This window comes from Bos indicus, chromosome 20 (genome assembly GCF_029378745.1).
Source record: "Bos indicus isolate NIAB-ARS_2022 breed Sahiwal x Tharparkar chromosome 20, NIAB-ARS_B.indTharparkar_mat_pri_1.0, whole genome shotgun sequence".
Lineage (NCBI taxonomy): Eukaryota > Metazoa > Chordata > Mammalia > Artiodactyla > Bovidae > Bos > Bos indicus.
Window position 1 is genome coordinate 10,031,624 of NC_091779.1, and position 13,918 is coordinate 10,045,541.

Sequence of the window (13,918 nt, forward strand, 5' to 3'; positions counted from 1 at the left end):
ATTTTTTAAATCTTTGTTCTTTGGCAGATCGCTCAGAGTGAGTCCTGAATCCTTATAAATAGTTAGAACTGCTTGAATAAGAAACTCAAAAATGGGAATTCCCTGGTGGTCCAGTGATTAGGATTTGGTGCTTTCACTGCTGTGGCTTGGGTTTAGTCCCTAATCAGGGAACTAAGGCAAGACTCAGCCAATAAAAAAAGAAAGAAAAACAAACACAGAAATTAAAATTGGACCCAGATGATATACTCAGGATTGATTTCCACTCTCTGCTTTCCATACATGTTTTTAAAAATGTCTTCCTATCTGTTATTTATTAAAATGGACATTTCAGGACCATAAATTTTTCTCTGAAAATTTAGTTGATTCTGTAGAATTCTTGTTTTCTAGATATTCCAAATTTCAAAATTGTTTTTAATTCTAGAAATTTTTAGTAAATTTTAATTTTAGGTAGTTAGGTTTAATTTCTGGTTTTATTGTTACTGTAATTGTAGAATGTCATTTGTGTTGGTCTAATTACTGTTCTTTTTAACACATAAGTTTTATCATTGTTTTTAATATGTCTTAAATTCTGTTAGGACAAATCAGATACCAGTGGTCCTTAAGATTTTTTTTAAAGAATACTCTTGTCTATTCCTTCAAATGAATCTCACAGTTTGTCTAAATACCTAACTATCCCATAAAGATTGAAATTAGGATTACATTGTCTTTTACATTAGCACATTTTTATTCTAGTTTTATTTACCCTGATGACGGTGTTGCTGTTTTCTCTCTTCATGATTTTATATGAAAATAGGTTTTGTTTAGATTCATGATTGTATTTAGGTTTTTTATCTTTCAGATTCAGGTGTAGCTCTCTCCCAAGGAGATGGTATTTTGATGTGCCCTGGTTGAAGTGAACAAATGTTTCATCATTTTCTTCATGCACACTTGGATGGGTGCATGTCATCTGCATTTCCCCTTGTTGCATGTGACTCATGCTTAAATAAACAGATATTTTAAGGGAATAATCAGTTTGAATAACTGAACAACGGAAATATGATTAAAAGAAACTCAAGGTCACACACAGTGCAGAAAGTCAATCCATCAAAATTGCAACTGAGCCCATTTGTATATTGTAACTTTCTTAGTAAGTATGTTAAGCTTTTTATTAATGCCTTTAAAAATAAATAACTTTTTAAAAAAACTTGACTATCTGAATGCTTTTCTTTGGAATACATATGGTAAGTTGGAGCCTATGGAAAGATGTAAAAAGAACAACTCAGGCTTTTTTGGGTAAAGGATAGTATTGTAAAGATACAACCAACTGTAAAACAGTGTTGCTGATAATCCAAGGTTAGGGCAGAAAGCCTGTCTGAAGCTGAATGTCAGAGGACTGGGCCTGGCTGCTTGGGCGCTAAGCCTGTGTTCTGTTGCTCCGAAGTCATACTGTCATTCTCCTCCAGCACCTTTTCTTGCCTGCCTGCCTGCCTGCCTGTCTCCTAGCCTCCTCCACACCTTCCTCACGTACCCTGCCTGACATGATTGCCCAAGCCGTTGTCTTCACCACCGCCTTGCAGTTCCATCTGCCATCCATTTGACTGTATCTATGTGAGTCTCTCTGTTCAAACTCTCTAGAGAGGTAGAACATAATACTGGTTTAGTTCAGTCTAAAGCACTGGTGTCCATAGCCTGAGATTCTCCCTAGTCCATTTAGCTGTGGGAGATGTTAATATGATAAGTGCTATTTCTTTCAGAGGTTTTGCTTGGGCAAACTGCATGTGCCAAGCATATTAGTATTTATTGAATACATAAGTGAATATTCAAGTGATTGATAAGGAAGCTTTACAGAATTTTTTGTACAGGGTAAATAGAGTTTCATCATTTTTCATAACAAGCACCTAATATATTAATTGCCTAAAATGTGCCAGGTTAAGTTTAGTTCTGAAGGTAGCTTATTTGCCTTGTGAGAGTTTCGGATGTTACCTTCCTTAACACCTAATATGGTTGGAGAGTAGTTGTGCATTCAGGAAAGTCATTCATTTCAGCAAATAGTTACTTGGCTTTGTGTGAGGCACTCTTCTATGTGCTTGGGAACAACACAGATGAATGTTCCTGCTTACAGTTGTGGGAACTAGCTAGTAAGCAGGTGAAATTTATAAAGTAGCAATAGTGATTCACGTCATAGAGGAAAGGGAAATAGGAAAGGGGGTTGGGCAAATTGGGATTGGAAGCAGAGACACTTGTTTTAAAAAAAGAACAGGGAACTCCTAACTGAGGTGACATTTGAATAGAGATCAAAGAAAATGAGAGCCATTCATGTGTATAGAGAAAGAGCTTCCCAAGCAAAGAAAATAACAGGTGCAGAGGCCCTAAGACAAGAGTGTTCACATGTTCAGGGAACAGCAAAGAAACCAGCTTGGCTGGGGTGGAAGTAAGCAAGGAGAGATGAAAGAAATGGAGGTAAGGGAGAGGTAGCCAGGGGTCAGGTCATACGTAGACCTTTGCAACGTCTTCAACATTTCTTGGAGCTAGGAATTCATTGGAAAGTTTTTGAACCAAACGTATTGTGTGATCAGATGCATTGGAAGAGGCTTCTGGGTGAGTTCCTTGGTGGTCCAGTGGTGAGGACTCTGCACTTCCATTATAGGGGCACGGGTTTGATCCCTGGTTGGGGAACTAAGATCCCATATGCAGAGTGGTGTGGCCAAAAAAATAATTTAAAAAAAGCTTCTGACTGCTTTGTTGAAAATAGATGAGAAGTTTCAAGAAAGAGCAGGCTGAGTAGGACTTGGATCTGAGTGTATTTTCCAAGTAGAGCTCAGGGTTTGCCAATAGAGTCCATGTGGAGCTGGAAAGAGGAGTCCAGGATGACTCCCACGGTTTTTCGCCTGAGCAAGTGGGAGAATTCTCCAGCACCACAGTTCAAAGGCACCAATTCTTTGGTGCTCTGCCTTCCTTACAGTCCAGCTCTCACAACCAAATGTGACCACTGGGCAGACCACAGCCTTGACTATTTGTCGTCAGAGTGACGTCTCTGCTTTTCAACATGCTGTCTAGGTTTGTCATCACTTTCCTGCCAAGAAACAATCGTTTCTGATCTCATGGCTGCAGTCACCATCCGCAGTGATTTTGGAGCCCAGGAAGACGAAACCTGTCACAATTTCCACCTTTTCCCCTTCTGTTTGCCATGCAGTAGTGGGGTCAGGTGCCATGATCATAATGTTTTTAATATTTAATCTTAAGCAGGCTCTTGCACTCTCCTCCTTCACTCTCATCAAGAGTCTCTTTAGTTCCTCTTCACTTTCTGCCATTAGAGGGGTATCATCCACATTTCTGAGGCTGTTGATGTTTCTCCTGCCTATCTTGATTCTAGCTTGTAACTCATCCAGCCCGGCATTTCTCATGATGTGCTCAGCGTATAGGTTAAACAAACAGGGTGACAGGAGACAGTTTTGTGGGCCTCTAAAAATGTAAGAAATACTCTTAGCTCGTAGTCTGTAGTCTGTGGCCATACTTTGCAGCTCTCTGCTTTCCAGGGTTGGGGGGTTTGCTATATGTCCTGTGAGATCTTAGTTCCTGGAGCAGGGATTGAACTTGGGCCCTTGACGGTGAAAGCAGCCCTAACTACTGGACTGCCAGGAATTCCCACTGCCCCCTGCTTTATACTGGAAGTCCTTAGCAGAAGCTCTGGACAAATAATTTGCATGGAGTCCTGTTAGTTTTGTAAAGTATCATTTTTAATAGTACATGTATATAGTGCAGAATTCAGATGATTGTATGTAAAGTAAACGTCCCTACCCTGCCCACTATCCTGCCCCTCTCCCTGAAATGCATCATTAATACCAGTTTCTTGTGTATTTAGGAAGTTTTTCTGTGACAGGATGAACCTGAATACATATGCTTTCAATCTTAAATTTAACTAGGTTCTTTTTCCTTTAGGTCAGAACTATGAAATGTAGTAAGTAACACTTGTACCACTTCGACGTTACTGCCTTCATGTCCAAATCCAGCCTTCACTGCGTGCTCTGCAGTAGTGGATCTGGACCTTGGAAATACCCCTGCCTCGTCAGCAGGAACCGTGAAAAGCTTCACAGTAGAGGGTGCTGTTGACAGGAGGGGCACGGGCCTACCTCTGGGTCCAGTGTACCTCTCCAGCAGGTATGTGGAGCTCATGGTCTCTACACCATGTGCAGCACCTGGCTTCTGCAGTACCTGGTGGCCAGCAGCACTTAGCACCCCCATATAGAAGGCTTCCTCTGGCACCCCCAAAGTTTCTAAGCAAAGTGCTCCAAGCTTACACCTTCTTGGGTTGCAGCTCTTTAATTTAGCCAACCTTTGTTGTCCAGGGCCGTGCCTTCTCTCTTGAGGTCCAGACCTCAGTCCTGGGGTCAGTCCTTTGGGTGCTCTGTCACACCCTAATGTGAAAAGCCAGTAGGCTATTCCCTATGTCCATGCTTGGAGTAACAAGTAATCCTTGTTACTCCAGTTGCCTATTACAGTAAATAACTCTTAATAGTAAACTCCCCAAGTTACTAGGTGGTTTCTGTCTCCCAGTTGGACTTTGATACAGTACTTAAAACCTTTCTGATTACAAAAGTATTAGATATAAAATCAGACAAGAAGATAGCCCTTCTCAGCTTCCAGTAATCTCACTCTACAGAGCAATTATTCGCGTGGTAATGCTAAACTAATTTTATATTTTAAATACAAAACAGGCGCTTGTAAAACAAAAAACAGTACAAAAAGGAAAAAGGAATGCCTTCCTATCCCTTTTCTAATCATTTAAAATGGTTACCACTGTTAAAATTTTTCTTGTATATTCTTTGCAGAAATTCTTAATGCATCTAGAAACATGAGAGTACATTTTTTAAACAAATAGAATCATAACCATATATACAGTCCCTATGTTTTGTGGTAAAAATAAAAATTACTGTAAAAGAATGGTTGTTTTCCAGCTTACACTAGCATTATGAATTTGGAATGGCCTTCTAGCCATTCAGAACACTCCACTGATTAACTAATAGTGAAATATTGGACACAGGCACAGATGTAGACATTGACATCAGATGTAATACCTGATATGATACTAATATATATATAATATATATATTATATATACTATATATAATACTATATATAAAGTCACTGACAAAATATTCTTGAGCAAAGTGGATACATAAGACTTTAAGGCCATTATAAATGTATACGTTAGATTCTCAAACATCTAAAAAAACATTGATACTCAGTATTTTCAAAACCGCAGATTTAGCTAATTTCCAATGATGCTAAATTCTAAACTACTTTCTGCTTCTACAATAACCACTGAATCAAAGGGCTCTAGAATATGAGCATTTGCCCTAAATCCTATTTCTTCTGCAATAGATAAAAGGAAGGTATACATAAACCCTGCCACACTAAATTAAATGTACAAAAACAGACACTACAAGGATTAAGGAATATCTCTTGTCACATCTATGTGTGAAACAGATGCAGTCCTTAAATTAGCCATTTTGTAATAACTTGAATATTCCTTGAATATTGTGGCTTTACGATGGATACACCATTCTTCCCACCCCTCCCTGTGGCTTTGTTACCGTTTACCGAAGTTAGCCTGAAAGCCCTATATGACCTGAATAATGAAGAGTTGGATGTGTAAATTTGATTAAAGGGCTGATCTTTGATTGGGGAGGATCATTTAGGGACTTCAGAGTCACTGGTAATACTCTGTTTCTTAAGCTCAGTAACGGGTAAGCAGGCTGTTTGGGGTTTTTTATATTACATGCTTTATGCATTTTACTCTTTTGTATGCAGCATTTAATAAGTTTTTGGATAATTAATATTATTCAAAATTTTATCCAACAGTTTTTAGAATTACTGACAAAAATTTTCTTGATTTAGTAGATTTTAGCTAATAGGTTCCTGAATGATTGGAGAGAATGGCAGTATCCATTTCCAGGAAAGGATGAAATGTTTAGACTGAGGGTGCTTTTTTATTGTGGCAGTAAGCAGTGTGATGTCTTCTGCATCCAGGAGCCAACTTAACATGTTAAGTCTCAAGAGGCTTGGCAGCCGTAACACACATTGACTCAAAGACTTGACTGTTGCAGCCTGAACTTTGATACATTCTTTGAAATGCCTGGAAATAGTTAACTCTTGCAAGCTAGGCAGGTTGTCCAGTGTTTGAAAGAAGTTTCTGTATCCTTCCTCTGTAATCTTGTGGTTCATTGAAAAATCAAGATGCTTGAGTTTCTGGAAACCTCCATTGATTGCTACCTTGGCTATAAATATAAAAGCAAAATATTTATGAGAACAGAATCATAGGGACTTCAATTTTAATACTGGTAGGCTAGATTATTTTAACACACCTCTTCTCCCACCATCACTTAAAATAGAAAATGCCCAATTTTAATAAAAATATATAAATTTAATAATACATTAGATTTACTTCTAACTGAAGTAGTAAATATTAATAAATTACATTTTTAAAAACTATATTTTTATGAGAGACACACTCTAAGTGTAAGAACATAGATTAAAAACAAAAGTGATACATCTCTAAATAACTGGTGTGGCAAAAAAATGAACGACTAAAATTAGAAAATATTTTGAACTGAATGAAAATATGACACTAAAACTTGTGAGAGAGAGCTAAAGCCAAAGTTAGTGCTCTAACTGTCCACCTCGGGACATTAGGACATTAAAAGGAATGAAAGAAGAAAGAATGAATTTAGAACAAAAATAAAAAGCAAATTATATCCAAAGAAAGTACCAGGGGATAATAGAGGTAAAGGCAGAGATAAATGAAAAATGTGTAGGGAAAAAGGCACAGGAGACCATCCTGCGTAGGATTCCATGACGTATTTTCAGAATGGGTAAAATTAATCTATGGTGAAAGAAAGCAGTATAGTGGTCACTTTTGAGAAGGACGGGGAATGTAGTGTCAGAAGGGACACAAAGGAAGCTTCTGTAATGTAATAATCTATATTGTAGTCTAAAGAGTAATTGTTAGCCAAGTATAAGTAGCAAGACTGTTCACTTGAAAATCCATTAAGCTGTATACTTTTGTACTTTTCTTTATGTGTATTAATTTTCAATTAAAAAAAAGGATATGCTGGGCTAGATGAAGCACAAGCTGGAATCAAGATTGCCAGGAGAAATATCAATAACCTTAGATACAGATGACACCACCCTTATGGCAGAAAGAGAAGAAGAACTAAAGAGCCTCTTGAAAGAGGAAAGTGAAAAAGTCAGTTTAAAACTCAACATTCAGAAAACGAAGATCATGGCATGCGGTCCCATCACTTCATGGCTAATGGATGTGGAAACAGCAAGGGACTTTATTTTTTGGCTCCAAAATCACTGCAGATGGGACTGCGGCCATGAAATTAAAAGACGCTTGCTCCTTGGAAGGAAAGTTATGACCAACCTAGACAGCATATTCAAAAGCAGAGACATTACTTTGCCAACAAAGGTCCGTCTAATCAAAGCTATGGTTTTTCCGGTAGTCATGTATGGATGTGAGAGTTGGCCTGTAAAGAAAGCTGAGTGCCGAAGAATTGATGCTTTTGAAATGTGGTGTTGGAGAAGACTCTTGAGAGTCCCTTGGGCTGCAAGGAGATCCAACCAGTCAGTCCTAAAGAAGATCAGTCCTGAATATTCATTGGAAGGACTGATCCTGAAGCTGAAACTCCAATACTTTGGCCACCTGATGCAAAGAACTGACTCATTGGAAAAGACCCTGATGCTGGGAATGATTGAAGGTGGGAGGAGAAGGGGATGACAGAGGATGAGATGGCTGGATGGCATCACCACTCAATGGACATGAGTCTGAGTAAACTTTGGGAGTTGGTTATGGACAGGGATGCCTGGTGTGCTGCAATTCATGGGGTCTCAAAGAGTCAGACACGACTGAGCAACTGAACTGACTGATAAAAAGGAGTATACGGAGGGTATGTGGCCAGCTGTCTGAAACACTACAGGTTAAGAGTGGACTTGAAGGTTTGTATAGTCTCAAACAGGAGGCTATCTTTTACTCCCAAATCTGACCAGAATGAACCAAAAATCCACAGAACATTAGAGGGAACATTATGATAGAGAAAATGAGGAAGTGGGAAATGGGTTGAACATTTTTAGAGAGGAAAATGTTTTTATAGACATTTTGCAGCAGAAAGCTTGAGTAGTACCACTGGCTTTCATGTGAGCTGAGTTTATCTGAGGGTAGCTCACCAATTTCTACCACGCTGTCATCATCCAAAGTCTTGAAAAACTGGAGAACTTGGAGACACTGAAGATGCTGACACTGCTGGATGATCAGTTTGGCCATTTGATGAATCCCATCCCCAGTGGGAAGGATCAATTCTTCCAGGTTATTTAAAGAACCTAAAGCGTAGGCTAATCAGAAGAGACAAAAAAAAAAGAGAAAAAACTATGTTCTGTGTTCCCAAATAATTGTAATCCAAAGCATCAAAATCTATACATTCTAGGAAGTTCCATGTAGCATAGAGGCTGGAGAAAGGGGTCAGCCTACACCTTGATCTTCATTGCTGCCTCTAGACAACCAATCTTCTGTCCTTCCCCAGTCAGCCTCCTGCCCTGAAGTCCCAAAGTTCAGAATGGGCTTCACATCCCCATTTCCTTTTTTTTTTTAAACCACTGGACTGTCAGAGAATCCCCAACTATCTCCTCTTTCAGACCAAAGCTTCTACTGGACTCTCTATTAATGCCAGCTCCTCAATGCTTTTAGCCCCCTTCCCTTCTGTGATGCTGTCATCCTCAGTGATTTCTAGTACTAACTTCACAATCCACCACTCTCATAACTTGCCTTTTCACTTTGATCCCTCCTGAGTGTGATACAGTTTAGATCACTTGATCCCCAGAAAGTTCTCTACTTCTGCGGCCTCATACCTGGACATGTTTTGAACACTTTCTAGCATAAAACCATGTAGCAGGCTTTTCCTTTCGCTGTCCCAGTTCTTACATCAGCCATTTCTTCAAGGACCCTGGTTCCTTTTAGGGAGGCCAGTATTTAGAAGTCAAGATCTGGGTAGTTGGTATGCTCATTACTACTAGGGTACTTTTGAGTCTCTGTTGACTGAGCTGAGGGATGTATATACACGTATGTATAGTGAGATATACAGATATGCCCATATCTACCTATATAGGTTAAAAACCACAAGTCCACACCAGTATTTCCAATTCTAATTTAAGACCTCAAAGTTCCTTCTAGCCTCCCCTTGTGGGCTTCCCTATTTGCTCAGACAGTAAAGAATCCGTCTGCAATGCAGGAGACCCAGGTTCAATCCTGGAGTTGGAGAAGACCTCCTGGAGAAGAAAACAGCCACCCCCTCGGCCCCTGGTCTGGCCTCTTCGGCCCCAGCCCCCACGCCCCTCCCCTGCACACACAGCTGCCTCCAAAGATGGACAAAGGGGAAGGAAGAGACCCAGGTGCTCCTGAAGTGTGCTGAGTTTGATAGCACTACTGCTGTATGTGTCTCGTCTCTACTGACTGTCCTTGTATGTTCCTGGGTTAAAAGTAAGACAACAAGCTCCATGTCACCAAACCGTGACTCTGATTACAGTTCTGGCTGCCCAGAAATGGAACCTTAAACTAGTCCCTCAGGAATGGACCAATCAGCATCTGCCATCCCCATCGCCTAAAGGAAAGTAACCTTGCGATGACTGACGGGCATTTTTGCCTACTTTAAATCATTTGTCACTGCGCCCTTCTGCCTATAAAAGTCTTTCATTTCGTACAGCTCCTCAGAGCTAGCTCCCTTCTGTCTGCTAGAGTGAAGGCTGTCTGATTCAGAAACATTTTTGTTGGAAAAAAATCTTAATTTTTAAAAATACGCTTATCTTCTAATACCTGTTAGAAAAATTTCCAGAGCACACATGGTTATTATAATCATAAAAAAATAAGTAGAAAAGGTAGTTTCTATAGTTACCATTTTGTTAAGTCTAGGTGTTCACATAGAGTGTTCATAACTTTAAAAGGTAGTTTTCCCCATATTCTGGAAAACTTTGAAACAACAGGCATTTAACTTGTTTGGGATGGATACCTGGCAATAAAATTACATAGTGCTCTGGGTGTTCATTGTAAGGACTGATGTTGAAGCTGAAACTCCAGTACTTTGGCCACCTGATGTGAAGAGCTGACTCATTTGAAAAGACCCTGATGCTGGGAAAGACTGAGGGCAGGAGGAGAAGGGGACGACAGAGGATGAGATGGTTGGATGGCATCACCAACTCCATGGACATAGGTTTGGGTGAACTCCGGGAGTTGGTGATAGAAAGGGAGGCCTGGTGTGCTGCGGTTCATGGGGCCGCAAAGAGTCAGACACGACTGAGTGACTGAACTGATAACAAATATTCTAAGAAATGAATTGCTTTAAGAACATTGCTTTGAAAGACATAAAGTGAAATCAAGGCATTTGGAGGGTAAAAGTTGAGCAGCACTATCCCTCCCTCCTAATGACCAAGGGCAGCTAAAACATTGTAATTTATTATAGCTAATGCAAAATAGGATTTTGTGGAGGGAAAGGATCAAGAGTAAGTAAAAGGTACTGTGTTATAAACATACCAAATTTTTCAGCTGTTTCCTTATCTGGAATATATTGGATCCCAAGTTTTAATATCTTCAGAGAAGTAAAATTTGGCAAGACAATGACTATAAAAGGGAAAATTAAAATTTAGTTATGTCAGCTACATTTCTTATACCAAAAAGTAATGTATTTATAGAGTATAAAGGGGCTTCCCTAGTAGCTCAGTTGGTAAAGAATCCACCTGCAATGTGGGAAATCTGGGTTCGATCCCTAGGTTGAAAAGATCCCGGAAGGAGGGCATGGCAACCTGCTCCAGTATTCTTGCCTGGAGAATCCCCATGGACAGAGGAGCTTGGCAGGCTGCAGCCCATGGGGTCACAAAGAGTTGGACATGACTGAGCGACTAAGCACAGCAAAGAGTATTTCAAAAGTGATAGAAATTACTATAATTCAGATTGAATTGATTCGTATGGCTTAACTAGATAACACAAATCTTTACTCAGGAAACAGTTCTCATAACTAGAAATGTTTAAACATCTATTAAGGAAACAAATATACCTTATTTGAAAATTCATTTACGATCAGATATCTATTGCAATGGTTTTGTTCTCTGCCATCAAATGCATGTTTTAAAATTTGACTATTAAAAAATGATTCTGTCCACAAAAGCATCTTAAACCAAAATTTTACAATTATAGCTCTTACCAAATGGGTTGGCTTGAAAAAATTGTCCAGAAAACTTAATTTCTTCAAGTTTCTTGCGGGAAGCAAGTGCAGTCACAAGAGATTCAAAATCCGAAAAGCTATTACACTCCAGATGGAACACTTGAAGGTTTGGAGAATTCTGAACTAATCTGACTGTCAGATAAAATATCAGATTTCAGAAATCAGAGATTGAAAAGTTCTATCTGAATTAACCATATAAAATTAATAAAATTAATTTATTAATTTGTTTCAGCAATAGTGAATCGAAATAAGGCATCATGATTGTAATGACTCGGGCTTAGGTTCAGGTTCTGTAACTAACTGATAAAAAGTATATTTACTGTATTGTAATATAGTAACTAACTGACGTGCTGTGTGAACTGTCGTTACGGACCCTCTCTGGGGATCCATTTTCTCCTCCGTATAATAACGGCATTGACTCAGCTTTAATATCCTAATATCCTAATGTCTCTAGTTTGCACGTGACGTTTACACTATAGAAACACTATGCAAGGAAACATAAAGTCAGGGACAACTCTGAAGCAAAACCTAAATTTCATGAAAAAATTGCTGAGAAATATAAGAAAACTACACTTCCAGCCTCAGCTACAAGGTTTTTTTGCATGCAAATCTGCATGTCAGTTCACTAGCGATTTGTCTTTTTTCACTCAGTCTCTAGTGTTTAGTCTAAGTGTTTAAACTTGGTGTTTAAGGAACTGATGATGCCTATGTCACCTTGCTACATGACATTTAAGAAAGATAGCTGTACAGGTTGTTCATTAACCAAGAGAATAGGCTGGTGAGAAACAGGGAAGTGCCTCTGATTACTACTAATCAGCCGATTTCCTTCCTTCTGATCTGGTAGATCACTAAGTGGCAATGTAAGAGCAACTTGAAAACAGTGAGAGAACTCTACAAACTACTTTTGGAGAGGCAGTATACTCTGCTTAAGAGCTCAGACTTAAGAGTTAGAATTCCTGTGTTCGAATTGCAAATTTACCATTTCCTTTTCTGGGTGACCTTGAGCAAATTAATTAATTTCTATAACTCCGTTTTCCTATGTAAAATGATTAGTTTACCTTGTAGAATGGGTATGAATGTTAAATGAGTTAATATTTATAAAGTGCTAGAATAATTCATAGCATGTAGTAAAGGCTCAATTATAAATAGCTCTCTGCTTTTTTAGTAACAATGAGTGCTGTTCCCACAGTTTACCTGGATTATAGGTTATACCCTCAGATCTTCAACTCTTAATTATTGGCCAGGTAGCTTTTCCAGATGATGTAAAAGCAAGAAAATCAAAGTGCCACACTTACCTAATTTGGAAGGACTGCACTTAGATGAAATTTGGATCAATAATTTCTCCATATGGTGGAGATTTAGGAATTCTTCAGAAATGGCTGAAAAAACATCTTGTTGCAGATTCACAGACAGTTCTTTCAGGCACAAGAATTTGTCCAAACTAAGAAAGAGTTGGTCTAGAAAGCAGCACACAGTTTCCTGTTATTAATTTAAAGAGTTCCAAATGGAAATTTTCAAACTGTCATTTGGATTCATCAAGGTATTTTCATATTTTCAAATGAAAACTTTTCACATACCATAAGACATTCTTTTTTAGGAAGCGCATATATGAAAATAATGCTTTTTGTAGCATTTACTAGTATGTTGACTAAAAAAATATATGCACACCCTAAAAGTATGAGAATTATTTTATCCACTGGACGTTCTTAGGACGTCAAGTCTGGGAGGCAACATCTCAAAGTAAGCCTAAGAAAATTGCTCCAAGGAGATTAGGGGGAAGCAGTTTTGCCAACAAAGGGCAAAAGATTACTGTCAATAAAGGAAAACCAAATGTCTCAAAGAATTTAGCGCTTTTCTATGTATGGGAAGATGCAAGAGTCCGGGCTCACTGAAATCATTCCTTTGATACGCACCTCGGCTATCTGGAGCCAGTATCCTGTGTTTTCCTATCCTGTGTTTTCCCATCCTGAGTTTCCTCAAGCTGCACCTTTGGGGTGGCTGCAGCCTAATGCCTGCTAGATAATAGGTATTCTTTGTTTCCTTCCTGAGTTTCCTCAGGGCTCGCCCTCATGGGTGTAATTGCAATTGCTGATGACTATAACACCCTTTGTTTACTGAAATGGCAGGCAATATTTTCTTTCTCATCTACTATATAAAAGTCCTGTATTACGCTCTGGATTCAGAAAAATGAGACATCTCAGTGAATGGGGCTCAGACAACTGAATTTCTCCATGCAAAAGAAGTTCAACCACCGCCATATATGAAATTAGCTCAAAATGAATCAACTACCTAAATTTAAGAGCTAAAACCGTATAACACTTTAGAAGAAAAGATGACTTTGGACTTGACAGTGGATTCTTGATATGCTACCAGGAGCATTAGCACAAAAAGAGACAAATTGGACTCAGTTGGAATTTGAAACTTTATAGATTGAAGGACATTACCAAGACAGTGAAAAGGGAAATTTACAGGAGAAAATGTTTTATACACATGACAATAAAAATTATATGTAATTACACTGTGATTATATAATATATAAGGAATATATTCTTTCCCAAAGAAAGGCAATGCCAAAGAATGCTCAAACTACCGCACAATTGTACTCATCTAACACGCTAGTAAAGTAATGCTCAAAATTCTCCAAGCCAGGCTTCAACAGTATGTGAACCGTG

General features: G+C 38.8%; 2 protein-coding genes across 3 annotated transcripts in view; one reads left to right on the top strand and one right to left on the bottom strand.

Annotated features, from left to right (window-relative positions):
- Positions 1-1,007, top strand: part of LOC109574673 (survival motor neuron protein) — a 32,385-nt gene extending 31,378 nt beyond the window's left edge. The window contains exon 9 of one of the 2 annotated variants that reach the window (XM_070774571.1): positions 823-1,007. The gene's annotated coding sequence lies outside the window, so the exon portion shown is untranslated. The remainder of the gene's footprint in view (positions 1-822) is intronic. The other variant, XM_019982672.2, reaches the window with a different exon arrangement.
- Positions 1,008-3,694: 2,687 nt separating this feature from the next.
- The window catches only part of LOC109574990 (general transcription factor IIH subunit 2), a 79,662-nt gene continuing 69,438 nt past the window's right edge, over positions 3,695-13,918 (bottom strand). The window contains exons 14-18 of the mRNA XM_019983071.2: positions 12,542-12,703; positions 11,226-11,378; positions 10,559-10,645; positions 8,206-8,370; positions 3,695-6,257 (exon numbers count right to left, since the gene is read on the bottom strand). Of these exons, the coding sequence (XP_019838630.2) occupies positions 5,884-6,257; positions 8,206-8,370; positions 10,559-10,645; positions 11,226-11,378; positions 12,542-12,703 (941 nt within the window). The 3' untranslated portion in view covers positions 3,695-5,883. The remainder of the gene's footprint in view (positions 6,258-8,205; positions 8,371-10,558; positions 10,646-11,225; positions 11,379-12,541; positions 12,704-13,918) is intronic.